Genomic DNA, 26,679 nt, shown 5'->3' with positions numbered 1-26,679 from the left:
ACCCACCCCCAACACTGCACAGATGCCACGTTCCTTTTCTAGAAAACCTTTATTCCTGTAACACGGGGGTGGGGGAGCAGTTCTTATAGCGACGCCCCGGAGCCGAGCGGGGCCGAGGTGGCACCTGGCCCGAGCTTCCTACCAGCCGCAGGCAGAAATGCCCCCTTCTCTGTGCTCCCCAGACTCCCCTGGGGCTGCCCCCCACCCAGGCTGCGTGGGCGGGGGAGGCTGGGTCTCGTGGGGGGGCCCTAGGCTCACGTGGATAGCCCGGCACACGCAGGCCTGGGCTCCACCCTGCTCATGGGGAACGCTTGGCTCAGAGGCCTGCGCCCTCTATCCTGGGGCACCCCATCTCTCCCCCCCGCTCTTGGGGGAGGCCCCGGCCTGCCACGCTACCTGGAGCTGCAGGGGTCACTGCTGGGCAAAATGCCTCCGGGAGATGGGAGGGGCTAGCCGAGGGGGCTGGGGTCCCACGGAGCCCACACTTCCCGTGGCCCCTGGGGGACGGAGAATGCTCCCCCGTGGTCACCCTGCTGGAGAGCGCAAGGTAACAGCCTCCTAGAGCTGCCGGCCAGGGAGCTGCTCCCTGAGCAAGGGAGGCGGGGGGGCAGGCTGGAGCCCGCGGGCCCGGTGCCCCTCTTCCTGGGGTGGGCAGCCCCACAGCCACACAATAAATACCCGCTCAGGCCCGGGGCCGGGCGGGGACGCAGGAGTGGGGGGGCCGGCTGAGGACGAAGCCGCGGGGGCAGAGGCAGCGGAAGGAGCCGGCCGTGTTCAGGCAGCGCCCGTGGAGGCAGAGAACCGGGGAGCCGGCGGCTTCGGCGCACTCGTCGATATCTGCAGGAGGAGGGGAGAGCGTCGGGGGGGGCTCTGCGGGATGGGCAGGGAATCGGGGGGCTAGGCACGAGGGGCAGAGCCATGGGGGGCCTCGCCGAGGCAGCCTGTGGGGAAGTGGGAGCAGCTGGCTGGGGGGCAGTGGGGCAGGCTCACCCCAGCAGGCCATGGGGCAGTGGGGGGCGGGTGGCTGGGGGGCAGGGTGGGGGCTCACCCCGGCAGGCCAGGTGGGCGGTGATGGTTCGGAGGTGGGGGCGGGGCAGGGGCCCTACCCAGCAGCCCATGGGGCAGTGGGGGGCGGGGGGCTCACCCCGGCAGGCCAGGTGGGCGGTGGTGGTTCGGGGGTGGGGGCGGGGGCCCTACCCAGCAGCCCATGGGGCAGTGGGGGGCGGGGGGCTCACCCCAGCAGGCCAGGTGGGCGGTGGTGGTTCGGGGGTGGGGGCGGGGGCCCTACCCAGCAGCCCATGGGGCAGTGGGGGGCGGGGGGCTCACCCCGGCAGGCCAGGTGGGCGGTGGTGGTTCGGGGGTGGGGGCGGGGGCCCTACCCAGCAGCCCACGGGGCAGTGGGGGGCGGGGGGCTCACCCCGGCAGGCCAGGTGGGCGATGGTGGTTCGGTGGGGGGGGCGGGGCGGGGGCCCTACCCAGCAGCCCACGGGGCAGTGGGGGGCGGGGGGCTCACCCCGGCAGGCCAGGTGGGCGGTGGTGGTTCGGTGGGGGGGGCGGGGCGGGGGCCCTACCCAGCAGCCCATGGGGCAGTGGGGGGCGGGGGGCTCACCCCGGCAGGCCAGGTGGGCGGTGGTGGTTCGGAGGTGGGGGCGGGGCGGGGGCCCTACCCAGCAGCCCATGGGGCAGTGGGGGGCGGGGGGCTCACCCCGGCAGGCCAGGTGGGCGGTGGTGGTTCGGTGGGGGGGGCGGGGCGGGGGCCCTACCCAGCAGCCCACGGGGCAGTGGGGGGCGGGGGGCTCACCCCGGCAGGCCAGGTGGGCGGTGTCCAGCCGGAAGCCCGGGTCGCAGCGGCAGGTGAAGCCCTCGGGCACGCGGACACAGCGCCCGTTCTCACAGCCGTGCAGCACCCCACATTCCTCGGCCCGCAGCCCCTCGGACTGCTCTGGGGGGCACCACGGTGTCAGAGCCTGCCCCCCGCCCGGCGCCCGCCCCTCCCCCCGCACCTGGCACCTGCCCCTCCCCCCCACTCCTTCTGCCCTCCCCCTCCATGCCCAGCACCCGCCCCTCCCCTGCAAACACAGCATCTACCCCACCCCTCACACCCTCCCCTGCCTGGCACCCTCCCTTCTGCCCCCAGCACCCGCCCTGCCCCCCCACTCCTCCATCCCTGGTGCCCACTCCTCCCCCACACCTGGCATCTGCCCCTCCCCCCACTCCTGGTGCCCTCTTCCTCCATGCCCGGCGCCCACCCCCCCCCTTGCAAGCACAGCATCTACCCCACCCCTCACACCCTCCCACGCCCGGCGCCTGCCCCTCCCCCACACCCTCCATGCCTGGCATCCGCCCTGCCCCCAACATCCCCCTCCCCCGCTCACCAGAGTGGGTCTCGCTGGGGGGCGGCAGCTGCTCGGAGAAGGGGCTGGCGGGGCGGGGGGGGTAGTGCCAGGCCGGGCCGGGCTCGGTGTCTGGGGGGCTGCGGGGCCGGTAGGAGCGGGGGGGGTCGGGGCGGGCGTCCACGTAGCTCAAGTCCTCGAAGTCGCTGGCCTCGTAGGGGGGGGAGCTGTAGAGCGAGTCGCGGCGCCCGGCGTAGCCCCCCAGGCCGTAGGGGTCGTAGTCGGGGCGCAGGCCGGGCCGGGGGCCCTGTGCCGCGGAGCCGGCGAAGAGCTCGGGGCCGTAGGGCAGCCCGTAGCCCGGCATGAACTCGGGGCCGTACTCGTAGGGCAGCCCCAGGCCGGGGGGGGCCGGGCCGTAGCTGGGGGGGCGCAGCACGTTGCACAGCGCCTCGAAGTCATCTGGGGGGGGAGAGACCTTCACTGGGGGGGCCTGGCCCCTCTTCAGGGGGCTGTAACCCCAGCCACACCTCCAGGAACCCTGCCCCCCCCCACGGCTGCAGCCCCAGGGACCCCGACTGCCCACTTCAGGGTGCAAGACCTCCAGCCCCGTGTCCGCCTTCCCAGAGACCCCTCGGCAGCCAACCCCCCCCGGGGGGACCCCAGGCTCCAGCACTCACTGGGGTGGGGCGGCAGCAACCCCTCCCCCGCCCAGCCCTAGAGAACAGCCCCCCCCACGCCCAGGCCCCTCACCTGAGTCTCGGGCCGGGCACAGGGCGCAGTCCATGCCCCACGCCTCCCCATACAGGCAGCAGCACTCGGTGTAGGTGACCTGCCGGTCGAGGCGTGGGCGGCTGCACACCAGGTCCGGACCCACCTCCTGCCAGCACACGGCCTGGTTCTCCTCTGCGGAGACACACGTGTGTTTCGCTGCTGGGCACGGGGATGCACGGCGGAGCCCGACGCCGGGAGTGTGTGCACGAGTGTGAGGCAGCGTGTGCACGGCGGCGTGAGCCCGACTGCCCCGTGTGTGAGTGTGCGCGCACAAGTGTGAGGCAGTGTGTGCACGGCAGCGTGAGCCCGACTGCCCCGTGTGTGAGTGTGCGCGCACGAGTGTGAGGCAGTGTGTGCACGGCAGCGTGAGCCCGACTGCCCCGTGTGTGAGTGTGCGCGCACAAGTGTGAGGCAGCGTGTGCACGGCAGCGTGAGCCCGACTGCCCCGTGTGTGAGTGTGCGCGCACGAGTGTGAGGCAGCGTGTGCACGGCAGCGTGAGCCCGACTGCCCCGTGTGTGAGTGTGCGCGCACAAGTGTGAGGCAGCGTGTGCACGGCAGCGTGAGCCCGACTGCCCCGTGTGTGAGTGTGCGCGCACAAGTGTGAGGCAGCGTGTGCACGGCAGCGTGAGCCCGACTGCCCCGTGTGTGAGTGTGCGCGCACGAGTGTGACGCAGTGTGTGCACAGCGGCGTGAGCCTGACTGCCCCATGTGTGAGTGTGTGCGCACAAGTGTGACGCAGTGTGTGCATGGCAGCGTGAGCCTGACTGCCCCATGTGTGAATGTGTGCACACGAGTGTGAGGCAGCATGTGCACAGCTGCATGTGAGCCCGACAGCTCCATGCCATAAGCGTGTACACACGAGTGTGACGGCGCGGGTGCACAGCAGCGTGTGCCCAACAGCACCGTGTCATGTGCACACGAGTGTGATGGAGCGTGTGCAAGTGAGCACCGCAGCATGAGCCCCACAATACCGTGAATATGCTCACAAAAGCGTGACAGCACATGTGCAGGAGAGCACGGCAGCGTGAGCACAACAGAGCTGTGCCGTGAATGTGCACACAAGTGCACGTGTGCAGGCGAGCACGCCAGGGTCAGTGGAAGTTCAGGGGGAGAAGGGGACCCCTGCAGCGGTGTCGGGGGGCTCAGAGTGGGGCCAGCTCCGGGCCCACATGCAGGCAAAGCGGGGATGCTAGTCACTGTTGCACGTGATTTCCAGGGTCCGGTCGTGGCCCTGGCACTGCCCCAGGGTGGCGGTATGGGGGGGGCGGGGGTCAGGCCCCAGCCCTGCACTGACGCCGCGGCCACTGCCCCGGAAGCAGGACCCCGGCGGGCGTCACTCACCCAGGGCCTGGCTGTCGTTGGCCACGCAGCGGCGCTGGGACGCGTCGAGCACGAGGGGCGGGGTGCAGGCGCAGTAGAAGGAGCCGATGGTGTTCACGCAGCCCCCCCCGATGCAGGGCTCCGCCTCCTCGTCGCGGCACTCGTCGTTATCTGGGACCGAGAGGGGTCACCGCGCTGCAGTCCCCAGAGACACCCCCCCCAGAGACAGGGCGGGGGGGGGGCGTGCCTGGGTTCCATACATGGAGGGTTCCCTGGAGCGCTGGCCCCCCAACATGGAGTGGGGGGGTGCCTGGAGCAACCCCCCGACACAGGGTGGGGGGATGCCTGGGTTCCAGATATGGGGGTACTCTGGAGCACGCCCCCCCCCATGGGATGAGGGGTTCCCCGGCGCGGTGCCTCCACCAGACACAGAAGGCGGGGGTGCACTTGGATTCCAGACATGGGGGGGGACTCTGGAGGGCTGCCCCCACAACACAGGAGATGGGGGTCTCTGGGGGTGGATTCCCAGGGAGGGGCCCGGGTCCCCCAGGGGGCAGGGGGGGTCTCACCAATGCACTCCAGATGATGCGTTTCGTAGTAGTAGCCGTTGCTGCAGTAGCAGGAGTAGCCGGGGGCCTGGTTGACGCAGACGCCCCCCCGGCACAGCTGGGTGCTGAACAGGGCGCACTCATCCATGTCTGCGCGGGGGAGACACACAGCACCTCAGCGGGGGCCCCCTCTGGAGGGGCCCCGCCTGCCTCAGTTTCCCTCCTCCCTTCTGCTTGCTCCCCAGGGCTGGTGACCGAGGCAGGCAGACACGGGGAGCCCTGCCTGGGGGCACCCGGAGTCACGGGGCAAGCCGCCTGCTACGCTGGGGAGTTCTTAGGGGCTATTTAAATGGGGGGGGGCACCGAGGCGGCTGGTCTGGGACATGCAGGTCAGGGGATCCGGGAGGCCTGGACCCGCCCCCCCCCCGCTCAGAGCCCCAGAAAGGGGCCCCAGGCAGCACCCACCTGAGAGCGTGGCGAGGGGTCCCGTCGCCGCGTAGCCGTTCCCGCGGGGGCACAGGGCCTGGTGCTCCGCTGGAGCCAGAGAGACGCTGTCAGAGCCGCACCCCCCCCCAGACAACCCAGGAGTCCTGCCTCCCCTCCCCCCCCGCCAACCATCAGACCCCCTAACCCCACAGGGCTGGGAGCAAACCCAGGAGGCCGGCTCAGCGAGCCAAGGGGCAGGGTCCGTGCGTGGGTCCCGGCCCAGGGTGGGGCCCCCTCACACTGACCAGAGGGACACAGCAAATGGGGGTGGGGCAGGAGAGAGTCCGAGGGGGCAATGAGGAAGGGGAGAGTTTGACCCCCCAGGTTAGGGGCCCCCGAGGGTCGCCCCACTGGAGGAGGGGTCCCCCCAGGAGCCGAGGGGCCAAGTGTGGGCACCACCCGTGAGCCGTGACAGGCACGGGGCCCGATTCTCGGGCCCGGACAGCGGGGGGACCCTGGGCGGTACCTGTGCCCGGGAGGGGCAGGGCAGGACGGGACGCGCCCCATACCTGTGCCGGGGTGGGGGCAGGGCTGGGCCGGGCAGGCCGGGCCCCAGGCCTGGCCCAGGCTGCAGCAGCATTCCTGGCGGGTGACGTTCGGGGCCAGCACCTTGTCGCAGGACTCGTAGTAGCAGGGCTGGCGGCTGGGGTCCCGCACTGGCGCCCCGGGCTCCGGATGGGGGATGGGCAGGCCGGGCATCGGGGGATGGGCTGCAAGGCAAGGGGGGGTGGGAAGCCTGGGGGGGAGGCAGCCCCTGCACCCCATCCCAGCAGCACCCCAGACCCCACCCAAAGGCTTCCCCCCTCCCCCAGCTCCTCCCTCCAGCCCCTCCCCCATCTTCTCCCCTCCCCCGGCCCCTCCCTGTGGGCCCCTGGGCACTCACGGGGGCTGGGCGGGGGGGTGCAGCGCCCCGTCATGGGGTCGAACTCCTGGGCGCTGCTGGCGCAGAGGCAGAGGAAGGATCCGTCCACGTTCTCGCAGAGCTCGGCCCCGCACACGCCCTGCAGCGTCTCGCACTCGTTCACGTCTGGGGGGCGGGGCGGGGGGCAGTGAGGGGGGCTCAGAGCCCGGCCTCCAGCCCCCCCCCGCCGCGGCGCCCCTGCTCCCCAGCAGCCGCCTCTGGCCCCCCACCAGCCAGCCAGCCCCCCGTACCCTGGCAGTGGCGCCCGTCGCGGGTGCTCTCGTAGCCCTGGTCGCAGAGGCACTGGAAGGAGCCGGGCAGGTTGTGGCACATGGCGTGGTCCCCGCACAGCGTCCCGTTGGTGCACTCGTCCTCGTCTGCAACGGCAGCAGCCGGCTCCCAGAGCGCCCGTGGCCCCCTGCCCACCGACCTCTACCCACAGTGCCCACGTGGCCCCCTGCCCACCGACCTCTACCCACAGTGCCCACGTGGCCCCCCTGTCCACCGACCTCTACCCACAGTGCTCACGTGGCCCCCTGCCCACCGACCTCTACCCACAGTGCCCACGTGGCCCCCTGCCCACCGACCTCTACCCACAGTGCCCATGGCCACAGTGCCCACGTGGCCCCCTGCCCACCGACCTCTACCCACAGTGCCCACGTGGCCCCCTGCCCACCGACCTCTACCCACAGTGCCCACGGCCACAGTGCCCACGTGGCCCTCTGCCCACCGACCTCTACCCACAGTGCCCACGTGGCCCCCTGCCCACCGACCTCTACCCACAGTGCCCACGGCCACAGTGCCCACGTGGCCCCCTGCCCACCGACCTCTACCCACAGTGCCCGTGGCCCCCTGCCCACCGACCTCTACCCACAGTGCCCACGTGGCCCCCTGCCCACCGACCTCTACCCACAGTGCCCACGGCCACAGTGCCCACGTGGTCCTCTGCCCACCGACCTCTACCCACAGTGCCCACGTGGCCCCCTGCCCACCGACCTCTACCCACAGTGCCCACGTGGCCCCCTGCCCACCGACCTCTACCCACAGTGCCCACGTGGCCCCCTGCCCACCGACCTCTACTCACAGTGCCCGTGGCCCCCTGCCCACCGACCTCTACCCACAGTGCCCACGTGTCCCCCTGCCCACCGACCTCTACCCACAGTGCCCACGTGGCCCCCTGCCCACCGACCTCTACCCACAGTGCCCATGGCCACAGTGCCCACGTGGCCCCCTGCCCACCGACCTCTACCCACAGTGCCCACGTGGCCCCCTGCCCACCGACCTCTACCCACAGTGCCCACGGCCACAGTGCCCACGTGGCCCTCTGCCCACCGACCTCTACCCACAGTGCCCACGTGGCCCCCTGCCCACCGACCTCTACCCACAGTGCCCACGTGGCCCCCTGCCCACCGACCTCTACCCACAGTGCCCACGGCCACAGTGCCCACGTGGCCCCCTGCCCACCGACCTCTACCCACAGTGCCCGTGGCCCCCTGCCCACCGACCTCTACCCACAGTGCCCACGTGTCCCCCTGCCCACCGACCTCTACCCACAGTGCCCACGTGGCCCCCTGCCTACCGACCTCTACCCACAGTGCCCACAGCCACAGTGCCCATGTGGCCCTCTGCCCACCGACCTCTACCCACAGTGCCCACGTGGCCCCCTGCCCACCGACCTCTACCCACAGTACCCACGTGGCCCCCTGCCCACCGACCTCTACCCACAGTGCCCACGTGGCCCCCTGCCCACCAACCTCTACTCACAGTGCCCACGTTGCCCCCTGCCCACCAACCTCTACTCACAGTGCCCACGTTGCCCCCTGCCCACCGACCTCTACCCACAGTGCCCACGTTGCCCCCTGCCCACCGACCTCTACCCACAGTGCCCACGTTGCCCCCTACCCACGGCCCCGTCCACAGCGCCCGTGAACCCTGCAGCCTCCTGGCCACAGTGCCTTGCCCACAGCCCCCACAGCCACCTGCCCATGGCCCCCTGCCCACAGAGGCCGCCCAAGGTGCCTGTAGCCCCCCGCCCAGAGCTCCCCTGGCCCTGGCAGCCCCCTCCTGTTCTCCAAGCTCGCCCCCGGTGCCTGCGCAAGGCCTCCTGGCTCTCACCCACGCAGCCGCCGGTGGCCGTGGCCCGGTAGCCCAGCTGGCAGGCGGGGCGGCAGCGGTAGGAGCCGGGCTGGTTCTCACAGCGCTGCGCCCCACACAGGGCTGCCCCATACTCCTGGCACTCGTCCAGGTCTGGGGGCAAGAGGGGGCAGTCAGCTGCATCGGCAGGGGGAGGATCTGCCCCCCATCCACCACCCCCACGGGGCTGCCCAGGGTCCGACAGAGCTTAGCACACCCCACACATGCCCTGCCCCCCAACCCACCACTGGAGCGTGGCCTACACCAGGCCCTGCCTGGGCGGGGGTGGGTCTGGTCCCGCCTTGCATTGGGGGGGCCAGACCCAGCCACGGAAGGGGGCCAGGGCCCTGCCAGAGAGCTCCCCCCCCCGGCACCTCACCCTGGCAGGAGCGCTTGTCGGCACTGGCGCGGAAGCCAGCCGGGCAGTAGCAGTCGAAGGATCCGTCCGTGTTGGCGCAGCGCCCGCCCTCGCACACCCCGCCGCGCTGGCACTCGTCCACGTCTGCCGGGGACACGGGGGCCGTGGGTGGGACGACCCGGACCTCCCCCTCGCGGGGGCTGGGTCCTCTGCTCCCGAGATGCTCCCTACCCGCAAGCCGCCCCCCCGCCGCCGCCCGGGGCCCCCACACCCGCAAGCCGCCCCCCCCCGGGGCCCCCACACCCGCGAGCCACCTCCCCCCCCGACGCCGCCCGGGGCCCCCACACCCGCAAGCCGCCCCCCCCCGGGGCCCCCACACCCACGAGCCACCTCCCCCCCGACGCCGCCCGGGGCCCCCACACCCGCGAGCCGCCCCCCCCCAGGGTCCCCACACCCGCGAGCCACCTCCCCCCCCGACGCCGCCCGGGGCCCCCACACCCGCGAGCCACCTCCCCCCCGACGCCGCCCGGGGCCCCCACAACCGCGAGCCACCTCCCCCCCCGACGCCGCCCAGGGCCCCCACACCCGCGAGCCGCCCCCCCCCGGACACACCGACTTCCTACCCAGATGACCTGGCTCCCACCCACAAGGCCCCCACCTCTGGACACCTGGGGCCCCACATCCATGAGGCTACCCCCCAGACGCCTGGGCCCGCCCCCACGAAGCCCCTCCGGACGCCTGGGGCCCCACACTCACAAGGCCCCCCAGACACCCGGGGCCCCCCCAGCCCCCCGCACACCTTGGCAGGCGGTGCCGGCGGGCATGGTGACGAAGCCCTGGGCGCACAGGCAGGTGTAGGAGCCCTCCGTGTTCAGACACTCGCCGTGGGGGAAGCACAGGTCGCCCTCCAGACACTCGTTCACGTCTGCAATGGGGGAGGGGGTCAGCGGGGGGGGGTCAGTTCCAGCCCTGCCCCCCCCCGTGGGCCCGCACTCACCTGCGCAGGGGCCCCCCGGCGCGCCCGCCCGGTACCCCCGGCTGCACTGGCAGCGGAAGGAGCCGCGGGTGTTGGAGCAGCGGCCGTGGGGCCCGCAGGGCGAGCCCCCCGCGCACTCGTCGATGTCTGCAAAGCCGAGGCAGGGTCAGACCGGGGGGGGGGGGGGGGAGAGCTTGTGGGGCAGGCCAGGGGACCAGTCCAGCTGAGAGGTGCTTGGGGGGCCCGCTGCCCGTGGCCGGGGGTGGGGGATGGAGACCCAATGCCGGCAGGGGGCAGGACCCAACACCCACAGGGCGAGGTGGGATGAAGCAGAGCCCCCCCCTCCCCCCCGTCCCATGAGTTTCACTGTGTGCACGATTGCGGGCTGTGCCTCAGTTTCCCCTGGGTAGCGCCTAGACCAGGGGGCTCAGTTGCGGGATCCTACCTGGGAGTCCCACCCCTTCCTGCCATTGCTCCGCCCCCCCCCCCCAACAGCCTCCCCCACCCCCCAAAGGTGCAGCATCAGGGATTACGGGGCCCATGGGGAGGCGAGGGAGCTCAGTGCCGCGGGGGGAAGGGAGGGACCCCCAGCGCCCAGGGGGGTGGGTGGGGGCCCAGCCTGGTACCTGTGCAGTGCCCGTCCCGGAGCTGGTAGCCGTCCCGGCAGGGCAGGCACTGGAAGGAGCCGGGCAGGTTGGTACATTCCTGCCCCGGGCAGGCCATGCGGCTCTCGCACTCGTCAATGTCTGCGTGGGCGCACGGGCACCTGGGGTTAGCGACCTGCGCCCTGCCCCCCGCGCCCTGCTCCCCCAGAGCCCCCACCCCTCCCTGCCCCCCGTGCCCTGCCCCCCGCGCCCTGCTCCCCCAGAGCCCTCACCCCTCCCTGCCCCCCGTGCCCTGCTCCCCCAGAGCCCCCACCCCTCCCTGCTCCCCCAGAGCCCCCACTCCTCCCTGCCCCCCGTGCCCTGCCCCCCGCGCCCTGCTCCCCCAGAGCCCCCACCCCTCCCTGCTCCCCAGGGCCCCCAGCCCCACCACTCACCCTCACACTGGCTCTGCGGGTTGAGCTGGAAGCCGGCCGGGCAGACGCACCGGTAGCTGCCCGGCGTGTTCTCGCAGCGCCCGGAGCTGCAGGGCGGGGGGGGCTGCCGACACTCGTCCACGTCTACGGGGCAGACACAGTGAAAGTGGGGGGGCTGCCTGGCACGCCCACGGCCCCGATCTGCATGCTTCCCCGTGGGCAGTGCCCCGAGCCCCCCGACTCCTGCCCGGAGCCACCCACACTGAAGCAGGGACGTTGGGGGGAGGAGGAGGCTGGGACCAGCCCCCACCCCCATCTCCAGCGCATGCAGACACTAAGGGCAGCTCAGCGCTCAGCCCCACACCCCCAGCTCTTACCCACACACTCCGTGCCCAGGGGGCTGGTCCGGAAGCCGCTGGGGCAGACACAGCGATACCCGCCGGCCACGTTCTCGCAGCGCCCGGGCTTGCAGGGCGGGGGACTCTGCCGGCACTCGTCCACGTCTGCAACGGCCACGGCCCGGCCTCAGGGGGGCTCAGCATGGGGATGGGAAGAGCTGGGACCCCCCCAGGCATAGGCAGGAAGGGAAACCCCCCCCAGGGATGGGAACCCCCCAGGGACGGGCAGGCAGGGGAACCCCCCCCAGGGATAGGAACTCCCCAGGCATGGGCAGGCAGGGGAACCCCCCCCCCCCGGGATAGGAACCCCCCAGGCATGGGCAGGCAGGGGAACCCCCCCCCCACGGATAGGAACCCCCCAGGGACGGGCAGGCAGGGGAACCCCCCCCCAGGGATAGGAACCCCCCAGGCATGGGCAGGCAGGGGAACCCCCCCCAGGGATAGGAACCCCCCAGGCATGGGCAGGAAGGGAAGCCCCTGGAATGCCTAACGCTCTGCCCCCAGCCATGCAGGTCTGGTCCCTGTCTGGAGATGTGGGGTGGGGGATCCCCCGGGGGCAGGGCACGTACCCAGGCACTCGGTGCCCGCTGGGGCCGGCACGGAAGCCCTGCGGGCAGGTGCAGCGGTAGCTCCCGGCCGTGTTCTCGCACAGGCCCTGGGTGCACGGGCGGGGGCTCTGGGCACACTCGTCGATGTCTGCAGGGCACAGGGCGGCTGTGAACCCGCAACCCCCCCCCCGGCACCCCCCACCCTCTCCCTCCCCTCCCCACGGCACCCCCCCCAGCCTCTCCCTCCCCTCCCACGGCACCCCCCCCAGCCTCTCCCTCCCCTCCCCACGGCACCCCCCCCACCCTCTCCCTCCCCTCCCCACGGCACCCCCCCAGCCATCTCCCCCTCCCGGAACCCACGGCATCGCCCGGTGCCCCCGGGCTCCTCTTACCCACGCAGCCGGTGTGGGAGGAGTCCGGCCGGTAGCCCGTGGGGCAGAGGCAGCGGTAGGAGCCGGGCGTGTTCTCACAGCGGCCCTGGGCACAGGGCCGGGGGCTCTGGGCACATTCGTCGATGTCTGCCGGAGCAGGGGAGGGGAGGGGCAGTGTGAGCTGGGGAGGGGATCACAGACCCCCCCCCCCCCCCCAGCCCTGGGTGACAAAGGGAAATTATGTGTCCGACTTTGACCCAGCCGGCGAGTGCCTCGGTTTCTCCCCGGCCTGGTGCCCACACAGGGCAGGTCGGTAACTCGGCGGGCTGAGATGCCGGAGGACCACATCTGAGCAGGGAACTTGCATGGGGGGGCTGAGCCAGGGGCTGGCAGGGCTCCAGCCGGGGGGCAGGGAGGGGCTGTGGGGCAGACCCTGGCGGGACCCCGAGACGGGGGGCTCCCAGGGACCCGTGGCACCGAGCCGAGCCGGCAGCCCCCCCCCCCCCCGGCCGCTCACCTCGGCACGCGGTGCCCGGCGGGTTGGCGCGGTAGCCGGGGGCGCAGACGCAGCGGTAGCTCCCCACCGAATTCTCGCAGCGCCCGTTGGCGCAGGGGGACGGGCTCCGCCGGCACTCGTCCACGTCTGCCGCAGACAGACAGAGGGTGCCCTGAGCCACGGGAGGGCAGGGCCGGGCGCCCCCCCTTCTGGGGGGCCCACAGCCCCCGCCCCTCCAGCCCCGCCCCCCCGGCGCCCCTCTCACCGACGCAGTGGGTGCCCTGGGCGCTGAGCCAGAAGCCGGGGTGGCAGAGGCAGGTGTAGCTGCCCTGGCGGGGGACGCACTGCCCCGGGCCGCAGATCCCGGCGTTGCGGTCGCACACGCTGCTGGGCTCTGCGGGGCAAAGCTCTGATTGGGCTGTGCCCCCCGCCCAGAGATGCAGCCCCCGCTCCCCCAAACCCCTCCCACCCCCCATGCTCAGCATCCTCCCCCCGTGACCCGCCCCCTCTCCGGGACTACCTGAGACTGGCCCTTCCAAGGCAGGTGGCTGGGTTGGAGGGGGCTCGGCAGGGCGCTGCCCCCCCCGGGCGGTCGGGCGGGCACTCCAGCGGGCTGCAGGGCGACAAGGAGGGGGTGAGGCTGGGATGGCCGGGGCCCAAAGGTGGGGGAAGGGTGAGACCAAGGGGTCCTGGGGGCCGAGGGTGGGGGAGGGGGATCTCGGCAGGGCGGGCAGGGAGCGCTCACGCGTGGTGGGGGGGGGAGCGTGTGGCGGCCGGGCGCCCCCCCTGCTGGCGGCTGACGGGCACGCGGGGCAGGTCGTGGCCCAAGAAGCGGGTGTTGTAGCGCAGGTCGGAGGCGGAGTAGTGGTACCCGGGGCCCGCTGGGCAAATCTCCTTGAAGCCGTCTGCACGGAGAGTGGCGGCGTCAGGGCCCCCAGCCGGGCGGGAACCCAGGAGACCCCCCCCCCCGCAGCCCCCCCCAGAGCGGGGAGGGGGCCCAGGAGCAAGGGTCCCTCTAAGCCACCTAATAAGCTCCGCCTCCGCAGCTCCCATTGGTCGGGAATCGCAGCCAACGGGGGCTGCAGGTGAGATGGGGGCAGAACAGAGCCACCTGGAGCAAATGGGAGCGGCTCCAGGTACGCCCCCTGCCCCCCAAACCCCCCCAACCTCCTGCCCTGAGCGCCCCCCCAACCTCCTGCCCAGAGCCCCTCCCCCACACCGAACCCCTCCGCTCCCCTGCCACAGATTGTCCTTGTGCGGAATGAATGTTATTATGTGCACCACTACGGCGGTGCCGTGTCGCACACCTGCTCCGCGTCGCACGTCACCTCCCCGTGGTGCACAACAGCCGCACGTGGACACAAACTTCAAGGGGAGACTGGCCAGGTGCCCTGGCTCTCTGACCGCCACCCCCGCCAAGGCCCTGCTCCGCTCTCACTAGTCCCCACTGCCTCCCCCTGCCAGGAGAGAACTCAGGGGTCCCGGCCCTCCGGCTGCCCCCCACCCCCGCTCACCAGAGCCGAAGAGCGGGCAGCGCTCGCAGCTCCAGCCCCAGGCCTTGCCCACGCGGCTGCAGCAGCAGATCTGCTTGGTGATGTTGCGCAGGGTGGGCAGGGAGCAGGCGCCGTCCCGCATCACCCGGTAGCAGGGGCCCTTGGCCTCCGAGATCACGTGGTGGGCTGGGGGCAGACGGACAGACGCACGGCCAGGTGCTGAGCCCCGGGGCGAGCCGCTGCCAGGGCGCCTCCCCCGTCTTGGGCCCGTTCCCTGCCACCACAGCCCGGCCCCCCAGCCCCGCCCCCCAACCGGGCCCCGGGCCCATTCCCCACCTCCCCCAAACCGGACCCTGGCTCAATTCCGCGCGCCATCCCAGCCAGTCCCCTGCCCCCCCCGGCCTGTTCCCTGCCCCCCCCCGGCCGGCCCCCTGCCCGTTCCCTGCCCTCCAAGTCAGCCTCCTTATGCATTCCTTAGCCCCCAAGCCAGCACCCCGGCCCATTCCCTACCCCTCCCCATGGGCCAGCCCCCCCCCCCCCGCAGTTGTGCCAGCTGGGGCCCCGCTCACAGATGCAGCTGCTGCGGGAGGAGTCCAGGATGTAGCCCGTGTGGCAGAGGCAGGAGAAGCTGCCGGGCGCGTTGGTGCAGAGCCCGTTGTGGCAGAACCCGCCCTCCTGGCACTCGTCCACATCTGGGGAGGGGCGGGGGTCAGCGGGGCTGCGCTGGGAGACGGGGAAGGCCCAGCCCCCCTCACGCCCACAGGGCCACCCGGCGCCCACAGAGGGACAGGACGGCAGCCGGGTGGGACGCACTGGGGCACAGGGCCCGGGGAAAGGGGCAGGGCAGAGGGTGGGAGCAGGGAGCGGGCCGCTGGGGCACAGGGCCCGGGGGGGGCAGGGCACAGGGCCCAGGGGATGGGGCAGGCAGGGCAGAGGGCGGGGGCAGGGAGGGGCTGGGGGGGGCAGGGGCTGCTGGGGTGGATCCAGCCAGACATCCCTGAAACTTTCTTCCCCCTCCTCACCCAAGGGCTGGCCACGTGGGGCGTGACCCCGATGAACCCGCCTGGAGCCAGGGGCCCTGCCCCTCATGCTCCCCGGCTCCCCTGGGGTGGGGCTGGGCGGCTTCCAGCTCCGGGCCCAGGGAGCTGACCCCAGCGTGGCCCTGTGGGCCAATGCCCCGAACAGACACCCCGCCAGGGGCTGGGGCTGACTCCTGGGGCACCGGCCCCTCCCCATAGGCCCGGCTACCTCAGCCCGGTGGGGGGCCCATCTCCTGAGCCCTCCCCCGCCCCACGCCCAGCCCAGCCCACCTTGGCAGGAGCCGTTCAGACGCTGGAAACCCGTGGGGCACGGCGCCTCCTGCTGTCCCAGGGCGGGTGCGTTCACTGGGGGGAGCGAGCGGGGGTCAGAGCGGGGAATGCCCCTCCCCCACCCACTGCCCTTCGCCCCAGGGCCCCCCCAAGCTCCCTGTTCCACCCCAGCCCCTGGCACTGACCCCAGAGCGAGGGGTCCCCAGCCCCGCCCCCCCACTGACCCCAGAGCGAGGGGTCCCCAGCCCCCCCCCACTGACCCCAGAGCGGGGGGACCCCAGCCCCGCCCCCAAGGCTGTGCGTACCTGGCCGGGTGGGGCAGGGCAAACACTCGTGCACGCCCCAGGCCACTCCGGCTCCACGGCAGCAGACGTCCTGGGTGCGCAGGCCGGCCAGGGGTGCACTGCACTGCACGGCAAGGGGGCCGGGTCAGGGGGGCTGCCGGGGGCTCTTGGGATTGGGGGGCAGGCGGGGCCCAGCTGGGAGGGGCTCCGTGTCCTGGGGGCAGTTTGGGGGCGCAGGCACCGGCAGGGAGATGGGGACCCTTGAGAGCGACGCCCCCAATGCCTGGCAGAGCCGGGGGGGGGCACGGCCGGCTCAGGCCAGCGGGAGGCCAAGGGGCTGCAGAGAGGCCCCCCCCCACGCCCCCTGCCCGGCGGCCTTCAGCCGGGGGGACAAAGTGCGGGGGGGGGGGAATTGCGCCCGTGTGGATGAACGAGCATCTTTGGGCCACCCCGGGGCGGAGGAGAGGGGGGCGCTGGGCACGCTCCACACGCGTGTGCCAGCAGGTGTGCGTCGCACACACACACAATTGGGGGCGAGGCTCAGTACACAGGCCCGTTCCCTTGTGCCCCCACGTGTATCCCTCCAGTGCGCCCCCCCCGTGGGCAGGCCCCCTGGCACGCCCCATGCCCCCCCACGGGCAGCCCTCCCCTACGTGCCCCCCGGCCCCCCCCACGGGCAGGTCCCCCCCGACGCGCCCCCCGGCCCCCCCCACGGGCAGGCCCCCCCGACGCGCCCCCCGGCCCCCCACACGGGCAGGCCCCCCCCGACGCGCCCCCCCGGCCCCCACACGGGCAGGCCCCCCCGACGCGCCCCCCGGCCCCCACACGGGCAGGCCCCCCCCGACGCGCCCCCCGGCCCCCACACGGGCAGGCCCCCCCCCCGACGCGCCCCCCGGCCCCCACACGGGCAGGCCCCCCCCGACATGCCCCCCGGCCCCCACACGGGCAGCCCCCCCCCGACGTGCCCCCCGGCCTCCACACGGCAGGCCCCCCCCGACGCGCCCGCGCCCCTTACCTCTCCGGCGTGCAGCTGCCGGAAGCAGTACCCGTAGCCGGCGTTCTCGTCATAGGGCCCAGCGCGGGGGCTGCTCTGGGCCAGGGGGCTGTAGAGGGCAGGGCGGGCGGGCGGCAGGGCGTTGGCACGAGGCTCCCCCAGGTCGCCGGCCTCGTCCACCCGCTCCACCTGGTGGATGGTCACGGGGGCCTCGGGGGGGTGCTGCACGTGCACGTTCACCATGGACAGGGCGCCTGGGGAGAAAGGGGCAGTGCCAGGGCAGAGCGGGGGGGCGGTGCCAGGGGTGGGGGGTGGGCACCCCTGGGGTCAGAGGCTCAGGGCCAGGCCCTGCAGAGCCCCCCCACTCAGCTCGCACGGGCGTGTGACCGTCCCCCCGCCCAGGGCAGAGACGTAGCCCCCCCAGGTCGATCCCCCCCCCGCCGGGCCCCTTACCGTCGCGCTCCTGCTGGTGGTTGGTGAGGGGCAGGGTGTGGACGGACTGGGTGAGGGGCTGCAGCCCCCCCGGGCCGTCGCTCTCCTGGGGCTGGGGGGCCAGGGGCGGGGGGGCCGGGATCTGGCAGAACTTGCCGGTGAAGCCGGGGGGGCAGAGGCACTGGTCCTTCCGGATGCAGACCCCCCGTTGTGGCAGAGCAGGGGGCACAGGACTGCAAGGCAAGGGCAGAGGTCAGCGGGCCCACGGGCTGTGCCCAGGGAGGGAGGGGCCCCCAGGGGTGTCGCGGTGTCACATCCCGGGCGGAGGGCCAGATGGTCCTGGATAGATGGGGCTGGGGGGCAGGAGTGAGGGGCACCGGCAGCGCTGGGGGGCGGGGGCTGGGGGGCAGGAGTGAGGGGCACCGGCAGCGCTGGGGGGCGGGGGCTGGGGGGCAGGAGTGAGGGGCACCGGCAGCGCTGGGGGGCGGGGGCTGGGGGGCGGGAGTGAGGGGCACCGGCAGCGCTGAGAGGCAGGGGCTGGGGGGCAGGGATTGGGGGGCATCGGCAGGGCCGGGGGGCAGGGGCTGGGGGGCCGAAGTGAGGGGCACTGGTAGTGCTGGGAGGTGGGAGTGAGGGGCATGGGCAGCGCTGGGGGGCAGGGGCTGGGGGCACCGGCAGGGCCGGGGGGCAGGAGCTGAGGGGCGGGAGCGAGGGGCCCAGAGGCCCAGCTGTGGGTCTGGGCTGGTACCCGATGTTCCTTCAAGGCAACTGGGCCATTAGCCCTGGGATGCGGGGGGCAGGATGCCCTGAGGGGCTGCCCTGGGGTTCCTCCCACGGCTCAAAGGCCCAGCCCCACTGCCCCCCTAGCTGGGCCACGGCCCCCCAAGGAGCCAGCACTGCCCTGCCCTCCCCCCCTTTGGGCTGGACCCAGGACATCTGTGTGCCTGGCTCCAGCCAGAGCCCCCCACCCGGCCCCCCCATAGTGCCTCCCAGCCACAGGGACCCCCACCAGAACCCCCAGCCACAGGGACCCCCAGCCAGCCCCCCATAGTACCCACCAGCCACGGGTCCCCCACCGTGGCCCCCAGCCAGTCCCCTAACATGGGGCCCCCCCAGCCAGCCCCCCATAGTACCACCCACCAGAACCCCTAGCCACAGGGCCCCCCTCTAGAACCGCCTAGCAACCATGCCCCCCCGCCCGGCCTCCCCCTCTCAGGCTGGTGTCCCTCCAGCCCCCGCGGCCCCCCCGGACCTGGCTGCGCTCCTACAGCCCAGATGTTCCCAGCCAGCTGGGTCCCCTCCCCGGCCCCAGACGTTAATGGATGGACCCTTGGCAGCCGCATCTCCCCACACGGGGGCTGAGCAGCTGGACCGGGGTCAGCTGGAGGGGATGCCAGGGACTGGGGGGGGGCAGTCTCGGAGCCGCTGCCCCCCCATTAACCCAGCCCCCATGGGAAGGAGGCAGCGTCGGGGGACACTCCCTGCGTGCCCCCCCCCCACCAGGGGTCTGCCTGAAATCATTGGGGGGCCTTGGAGAGGAGGGGGCATTTGCTCCCCCCACCCACGGTGCTCAGGACAGAGCCCTGCTGGGCTGAACCCATCCCCCACTGGGTCCCAGCTCCAGACAACCCACCCCCCCCCCCCCCCGGAAACCTGCCAGCTGCAGCAGCTGGGAACAGCTGGGGAAGTCAGGGGCTGGGAAGCAGCCAGACGGGGGGAGGGGGGGGGAACACAGGGAGGAGGCCTCAGAGGGGGGTAGCATCTGCCCCCCCAGGCTGTATTTTCTGACCCCGACATTCTCCTCCCCCCCCCCCCGCCCCCCAGCCCCACCGCCCGGACGTGCCAGGTGGTTCTGAGATGCGGTGCCAGGTTTCAGCAAGGGGACACCTGGCAGGGCAGGCAGCCGCCAACAGCCCCCTCTCCAGGGCAGCCTCCCCTGGACCCTCCAGCCATGGGGCAAAACTAGGCAGTGACTGAAGGGTGAACATGCCGGGGGGGGGCCCTGCAGAAATGGGGTGGCAGGGGTGTCCCCTGGGGCCCGGAGTGACTTGTCTGAGCTGCCTCTGCCCAGTCCTGTGCTGCGGGAAACTGAGGCACCGGGAGGGGGAGGGTCCCAAGATAGGACCCAGGCGCCCTGGGGCCCTGCCCCCCGCTGAGACGGCTGGACCCCGCGCCCCTCCCCGAGCTGGGAGGGGACCCAGGCGTCCGGGGCAGGGACTCGGGGGCCTTGTTTGTTCTCCGACTTCCCAGGTTTCACCCGGAAGCTCAGGCAGGTCCAGCCATGGAGCCGGGGCAGGGCGGAGCCGGCTCCGAACCTGGGGGCCAGCGCGGGGGGGGCTGGGGCGGGGGGGGGTCGCACGCAAGGATGAGCTCATGGGGCAGGCGTGGGCGGGACGCAGAGCAGCTGGGACAGGCTGGGAAAAGCCTCCGCCCGGCCAGAGCTGAACCCCCGGCCCCCGCCAGCCCCACACACCCAGCCCCGGGCTCCCTGGAACCCCCCAGCCACCAGCCCCACACCCACACCCCCAGCCCCCTGGAACCCCCAGCCCCCGCCAGCCCCACACACCCAACCCCAACCCCCGCCAGCCCCACGCCCACACACCCAGCCCTACGCACCCAGTCCTGACCCCCGCCAGCCCCACGCCCACACCCTCAGCCCTACACACCCAGTCCTGGACCCACACACCCAGTCCTGGACCCCTGTCACCCCCACCCTCACGCCCCCAGCCCTACACACCCAGTCCTGACCCTGCCCACGCCCCCAGCCCTACACAAGCAGTCCTGGACCTACGCACCCAGCCGAGCTCCCCGCCAGCCCCACACACCCAGTCCTGGGCCCCCAGCCAGCCCCACGTGCCCAGCCCTGCAGGCCCAGCCCTACAGTGACTTGCCGTCCCCCCCCCCCCCCCAGCCCTGGGCCTTGCAGAGGGGCTGGGCCGGGCTTGAGGCAAGCAATGGAGCATGGGGAACATGTTCCCCAAGCCCCCAGCATGGGGATGCCTAGTGGCTGGGGGCCACTGGCCGACTGTGGGCAGTCCATGGGGGCAAGGCCGGGGCGACCCCGCGGGGCAGCACCCAAGGGGGCAGCCTGGCCCCTCCCGCCCCACAGGACGAGACCTCGGGGAACCCCAGCTCTCCGCTCGGGGCACCGGCCGGCAGGTGTGGCGGGCGGCCCGGGCGCAGGGCGGGCGGGGCCCGGCGGGCGCCCCGGGTACTCACAGACACGGAAGCCGGCGGCGCGGGCGGCGGGCCCGGCGTGGTCCCCGCTGTACAGCATGGTGGCATTGCCCGGGGCACAGCGGTGGGTGCAGCGCTGCCCGGCACAGTGCACCCGGCACACGGTGGGCGTGAACAGCACCCGCAGCTGGCCGGGCGCCTGGGCCGCCGCCGGCCGGGCCGCCAGCAGCAGGGCGGCGGGCACCAGGAGGCGGGCGAGGGCTCGGGCCATGCGTGCGCCAGCCCCGGGCCGGAGAGCAGGCAGGGAGCGATGGCGCTCGGCTCCCGCTCCGCACCGAGTGCCCGGCCAGCTAATTGGAAGCAGCGCGCGGAGCTAGGCTGGGCCCGGCGCCAGCAACAATGTTTGCGAGGGACCTCGGTCACTGCCGGCTGCGTTAACTCTTCCCGGCCCCGCCGCCGCCCCGCCCGCCACCTGCCCGGGCGTCGCCCGTGGGCACTAGTGCACGCTCGTGAGAGTCTCGCACGCACACACAGCCAGGGCTGAACCCCAGTGACCTGATCGGGGCTCCCCCCACTTTGCTAACTACGATGCTGCTCTGTTCCTGATGGGCTGCGGGGCCAGGGCAGGAGGCCCTGGTGCTGCGGGGCAGCTACCTGCCCGGGGCAAGTGCCAGGGGGTGTGCCTGGCCGGTGGGGGGCAGGCCCTTCACCATGCACCGAGACCCCGCCCCACCGCTACCCTCACCCACAGGCCCTGCCCCCTTACCAGGCTGGGGGCTGCGGTGCAGGGTCCGCCCCCTGGGGGGCAGCCGGGTGCTGGGAGGGCCCGTGGGGCGGGCTGTGTGGCTCAGTGGGGCTTCCAAGTGCTTGGCCAGCAGCGATGCCATCTTGTCCGTGGCGCCGGTCCGACGCCGCAGCACGGCCTGGACCTCTGCCAGCCTGGGCGAGCGGGGGACACTGAGTGGGGGCCCCATGGCCAGAGACCTCCCCGCACCTTGGCCCAGGGACCCCCAGCCCTCCAGGGACCCCCACCAGCCCCCAGGGACCCCCGGCCCTCCAGGGACCCCCACCGGCCCCCCCAGGTACCTTCCCTCACCCCAGGGACCCCCACCAGCCCCCAGGGACCCCTGCCCTCGTCCGAGGGACCCCCACTGGCCCCCACGGCCCCTCAGGGACCTCCGCTCGCCCCAGGGACCCCCACCGGCCCCCCCAGGGAGCCCCTGGCCCCCAGGGACCTTCCCTCATCCCAGGGACCCCCACCAGCCCCCAGGGACCTCTGCTCGCCCCAGGGACCCCAGTCTCTACTGGCCATCCAGGGACCTCCCCTTGCCCCAGGGACCCTCACCGGCCCCCCCCCCCCAGGGACCCCGGTCTCCACCTGCCCCTCAGTGACCTCCTGCTCCCCCCTCACCTCCCTTGGCCCCCACATCACCAAGCCCTGAGCTGGGCCTGGAGCCCGTCACACAGGGGAGCCCGGGGGGGGGGGGCTCATCTTGCCCAGGAGGGCAGGTCAGAGCCAAGGAGAGACCCCAGGCGCCCCAGCTCCCCGCAGGAGGCGAGAATCCCGGCTGTGGGGGCGGTAGCCCCCCCCCTCCGACCAGGCTGGGCGGCTCCTTGGCCACCCCCCTCCCCACTCAGCTGCAGACATGAGCTCAGCCAGGGCCCTGGCCGGCTGCCCGCGCCCCTGCCCTGCCAGGACGGGCAGGGCCTGCGAGCCGCAGCCCCTTCCCCTTGGAGCCCAGCCCCCCCAGGACAGACCCTCGGCTGTGGGAGGGGGCTGGAGGCGGTGGGGGCCCGGAGACAGGCCGGGGGCTCGGTGCCGCCAGGCCACCCCGCCCCAGAGCCTGCCGTAAAGAGGAGCAGCCAGCAATGTGTGTGTGTGTGGGGGGGGGGGGGGGGATTGATAAATAGCTGGGGGGGGGGGGGGGGAGTCTGTCTGGGAGGCGAATTCACTAGGTCTATAAATAGCCCCGGAGCAGTGGGAGAGATGGGAGCTCGGTGGGGGGGCTCCTTGCCGGGGTGTGGCCCCCCCCAGCTCACTCAGCGGGGGAGGGGTTTCCAGAGGGGCCCCACTGAGAGTCTGCATTGCCTCCCCCCAAACTCAGAGCTGACCCCCCTCCCCGGTGCAGCACGAACCAGGCCCTAGAGGACCCCAGGAGGTTGGGGGGGGGATCCCAGCCCCCCCCAGGGCCTGGCCAGCACAGAGGGGATGAACAGCCACTCAGGTGCTAGAGGAACGGCTCAGAGCCCCCCCCTCCCGATTGCCCCCCTAGCCCCCCCACTTACGTCAGCGGCTGCCAGCGCACGGACGCTGCCCTCCTGGGGCCGGCTGTGGGGAGCGAGGCCGTGGCGCTGGGCCCTGGGGGGCGCCCCCTCGGCGTGTCGGGGGGCAGCACCTGCTCACAGCGGCGGCCAGCGAAGCCCGGGCGGCAGGTGCAGACTTGGGGCTCCCGGCACAGCCCCCCATTGCGGCACTTCGGGGTGCAGAGGGCTGGCGAGAGACCGGGGCTCAGGAGGGAGGAGACGGGGGGGGGTCCCCGGCTCCCTCCCCACAACCCGGGACAGTGGCCCCACCCCCAACAGGGCAGCATGGCTAGGGGGCAGCAGGGTTTTGGCTGCCCCAAATGTGGGGGGGAGGGGCGAAGGGGACTGGGCAGGCTCCCCCCCCCCAGCCTCCATCCCCCTCCCCTAGCCCTGCAAGTGGGGGGTTACTGCCATCTACAGCCCAGATGGGGAGTAGCACTGACTGGGCGATTCGGGGGGGGGGGGGAAGTGGGGAACGACAATGCCTGGAGGGGCAACAATTCAGTGTCCTTGCCCCCTCCCACGCTGCTTCCTGCCCCCTCCCCCAGTGCCCCCCCGCTGGCTCCCCCTTGCCTCCTGCCCCCCAAGTACCTTTTGTGCACTTCTGGGTTTTGGGGGCCAGGCTCCAGCCGGGACAGCAGGTTGCTCCACACACGTGGGGGCTTCAGAGGGGACAGAGCATAGTGAGGGGGACCCCAGGGCCGGACAGTCCAGCCCCCCACCCTTGCCCCAGATGTCTGCGCCCTCGAGGCCCTGCCTGGTCCAGACCCCTCCTCCCAGCCAGCTCCCCCCTCTGGGGTGGGAGGGGGACAAGAGGGTAGCGGGGGCTGCCTGGCCCCCTGGGAGGTGACCACCAATGGGGGGGAGGGGGCTGCCCATTGGGGAGGGAGAAGCCAGGACTCCTGGGTTTTCTCCCAGGCTCTGGCAGGGGAGCGGGGCCTAGTGATTAGAGCAGCAGGGGCAGGGAGCTGGACTCTGGCCCTGGGGACACCCCTCAGCCCCACCCGGTGGGGGAGGGGCTGCAGAGACAGGACCCCCCTCCCCCTGGCAGGTTCCATCTAAGCCCTGAGGACACAGAAGTGGGGCTGGGCAGCACAAGTGAAAGGAAATGGGGGGGGGCATAGTTGGCTCCTTCCCCTGTGGGCAGCACTATGGGCCCCAGAGCTCAGTGTGTGTGTGTGTGGGGGGGTCACCTGGCTCCCAGGGGGCAGGAGGAGCCAATGCTCCTGGACAGGTGGGACAGCCCCCCTGCTCTGACCACTAGACGCCACTCTCCCCAGCCGCTCCAGGGTTGGGAATGGAAGGCGGGGAGAGGAAGGGGCCAGAAATGCCTGGAGGGGGGAGCTGAGGAGGTTCCGGGGGGGCCAGAATGTATCTGTGGGGGGGCTTGGGGGCCCCTGGGGGACTCTAGCAGAATCTCCGGTGCCCCAAACAGCTTTTGCAGCAGGGAGCCAAGCGCAGGAACCAGCCCCCAGCACAGCCCCCCCCCAACCCCAGAGCTCAATAGGCCAGAACCCGCCCCACCCCCCCAGCACAGGGGGCTCCCTGCTCCTGGCAGATCAGCCCCCCCACTGCGGAGACACGCTGGGGGAGGGGCAGCTCCACAAGGCGGAAACTTGGGCCCGAAATTCCTCAGCCACGTTTCCTCCAAAAGCTGCCAGGGCCCCCCTCCCCCACAGCCCAGCAAAGCCCCCCTCCCTCCCCCTGCCAACAGCACAGAACAGCCCCCTCCCCCAGCGTGTCTGGGGGCCAATCTGCAGGGGACAGTGCAGGCAGGGGGCTGTCGACTGCCCCCCCGGCCCTGCCAGTGCCCCTCACTCCCCACCCATAGCCCCTGCCCCCCCAGCACTGCCACTGCCCCTCGCTCCTGACCCCACTTGGCTCCTGTGAGGGCCAGGCCAGGCCTGCGGCTGCCCCACCCACGGTCAGGTCCCCGAGGGGCAGGGTAGGCTCTGCCCATCTTGGAGGCTGGGGGCAGCAGGGCTGGTCTGCCTGGACAGGTCAGGGGGTGGGCAGTGCCCTGGAGAAGAGCTGGGTACTCGCGTGGCTGGGACCACGTGTGTGTCATGAGCCCTGTAGTGCTGAGCCAGTGAGGAGCCTCACTCCAGAGACCCCAGGTGCCGTTTGGGGCTTTTCCCTTCGGGGTAGCCAGGGGCCCAAACGTCCCGGAGCTGCCTGGGGGCTGCAGATGGAGAGAGCTGGCGCCATCGGCCAGGCAGGAGATTCCACCGCTGCCTACGGCGAGCTCCGGGCCCCCAACCCAGGCAGTGGGGGCTCACAGAGGGCAAAGGGTCCAGGGGCAAGGATGCCGACCCGAGCGTGGGGACAAGAACCACGAGCACTTCAGCAGCGAGAGGCCAGAAGGCCTGGCCGGCAGGGGCCGGGAGCGAGGGGCCGGGCGGGTAGGGTAGGGGTGAGGGGCAGGGCCGGGCTGGGTAGGGGCGAGGGGCAGGGCCGGGCTGGGTAGGGGCGAGGGGCCGGGCAGGGGCGAGGGGCCGGGCCGGGGCGGCAGAGAGGGGACAGGCCGGGGGCCGGGCTCACCTCTAGGATGTCACCGGGGTCATGGCATCGGTTGAGCCTGGGTGGGAATGGGGCTCGTCAGTCACCTTCCCTAAGGGGAGTCAACAGTTGGGGGAGGGGGCGGGGATCCTGAAGCAAAGGAGATTGGAGGGGACGGGAACTCGGGAGTGGGGTGGGGGGACTGGAGGGGCAGCGAGGGGCGGGGGGCTCAGAGGGGCAGGGGGATTAGAGGGGCTATGAACTGGGGGGGCAGCGGGGGGTGGGGTGGACTGGAGGTTAAGAGGGGCTATGAGCTGGAAAGGGGGCCTGGAGGGGCGGGGGGGCTCGGGGGCGGGGGGATTAGAGGGGCTATGAGCCGGGAAGGGGGGGGCCTGGAGGGGCGGGGGGATCAGAGGGGCTATGAGCCGGGAAGGGGGGGCCTGGAGGGGCGGGGGGATTAGAGGGGCTATGAGCCGGTAAGCGGGGGCCTGGAGGGGCGGGGGGCTCGGAGGGGCGGGGGGATTAGAGGGGCTATGAGCCGGGAAGGGGGGGCCTGGAGGGGCGGGGGGCTCGGAGGGGCGGGGGGATTAGAGGGGCTATGAGCCGGGAAGGGGGGGCCTGGAGGGGCAGGGGGCCTGGAGGGGCGGGGGGCTCGGAGGGGCTATGAGCCGGGAAGGGGGGGCCTGGAGGGGCGGGGGGCTCGGAGGGGCTATGAGCCGGGAAGGGGGCCTGGAGGGGCGGGGGGATCAGAGGGGCGGGGGGATCAGAGGGGCTATGAGCCGGGAAGGGGGGGCCTGGAGGGGCGGGGGGCTCGGAGGGGCTATGAGCCGGGAAAGGGGCCTGGAGGGGCGGGGGGCTCGGAGGGGCGGGGGGATTAGAGGGGCTATGAGCCGGGAAGGGGGGGCCTGGAGGGGCGGGGGGCTCGGAGGGGCTATGAGCCGGGAAGGGGGCCTGGAGGGGCGGGGGGCTCGGAGGGGCTATGAGCCGGGAATGGGGCTCGGGGGGCGGGCACACAGACCCTCCCGTGCGGGGGGGGGCCTGCCAGCTCAACGCCCGCCCGGCTCCCGAGCGCGTTTCCATCTGGAGCCCGAAGAGCGGAGCAGCCGAACCGCCCCCCACCTGTCCCGGGCTCGCCCCCTGCGCCCGGCCCGGGGCCGCCCCCACTCACCTGCGGGCCGGGGGCGCCCGGCGCTTCTGCGGGGCCGGCGGGCGGGGGGGCCGGTCCCCGCGGGCCGGGCTCAGCCCCTGGGGTCCTGCCCCGCCCTGGCCTCGCACCTCCAGCAGCTGCAGCGCGGCCAGCAGGGCCAGGGCGGCGAGCGCGGGCTGCATCGTGGCGCGGGGCCCCGGGGCATCCCCCGGGCGGGGCGGGCCGTGGGGAGCCCCGGGGGGGCCCTGGAACGGGAGGGCCGGGAGCGCGCGGATCGGGGGCGCCGGGAGCGCGCGGGCCGGGGGCGCAGCTGGTCCCGAGGGGGCGCGAGGGGGACTCCCGGGCGCGGCTCCGGGTTCCCTCCGGCAGGAGACAAGAGCG

The 26,679-nt window shown here is 73.2% G+C and overlaps 1 protein-coding gene across 1 annotated transcript; it reads right to left on the bottom strand.

Moving 5' to 3' along the window:
• Positions 1 to 30: 30 nt before the first annotated feature.
• LTBP4 (latent transforming growth factor beta binding protein 4) lies at positions 31 to 26,679 on the bottom strand. Its single transcript, XM_075915577.1, is given in 35 exon segments — positions 31 to 837; positions 1,802 to 1,942; positions 2,376 to 2,792; positions 3,084 to 3,236; positions 4,447 to 4,596; positions 4,995 to 5,123; positions 5,439 to 5,507; positions 5,969 to 6,169; positions 6,343 to 6,486; positions 6,612 to 6,737; positions 8,476 to 8,607; positions 8,873 to 8,995; positions 9,651 to 9,776; positions 9,849 to 9,974; positions 10,454 to 10,573; positions 10,867 to 10,989; positions 11,223 to 11,348; positions 11,813 to 11,837; positions 11,839 to 11,939; positions 12,184 to 12,309; positions 12,680 to 12,805; positions 12,924 to 13,052; positions 13,179 to 13,298; positions 13,423 to 13,563; positions 14,173 to 14,337; positions 14,721 to 14,843; positions 15,462 to 15,536; positions 15,767 to 15,869; positions 16,761 to 16,993; positions 17,193 to 17,372; positions 17,375 to 17,404; positions 21,115 to 21,287; positions 22,635 to 22,839; positions 23,244 to 23,314; positions 26,320 to 26,679. Coding segments are annotated over 35 exon segments (4,848 nt in total). The 5' UTR covers positions 26,481 to 26,679; the 3' UTR covers positions 31 to 682.

Source organism: Pelodiscus sinensis, unplaced genomic scaffold, assembly GCF_049634645.1.
Source record: "Pelodiscus sinensis isolate JC-2024 unplaced genomic scaffold, ASM4963464v1 ctg34, whole genome shotgun sequence".
Lineage (NCBI taxonomy): Eukaryota > Metazoa > Chordata > Testudines > Trionychidae > Pelodiscus > Pelodiscus sinensis.
The sequence above is the reverse complement of the archived record's forward strand: the minus strand, read 5'-3'. Positions and strand labels throughout refer to the sequence as shown.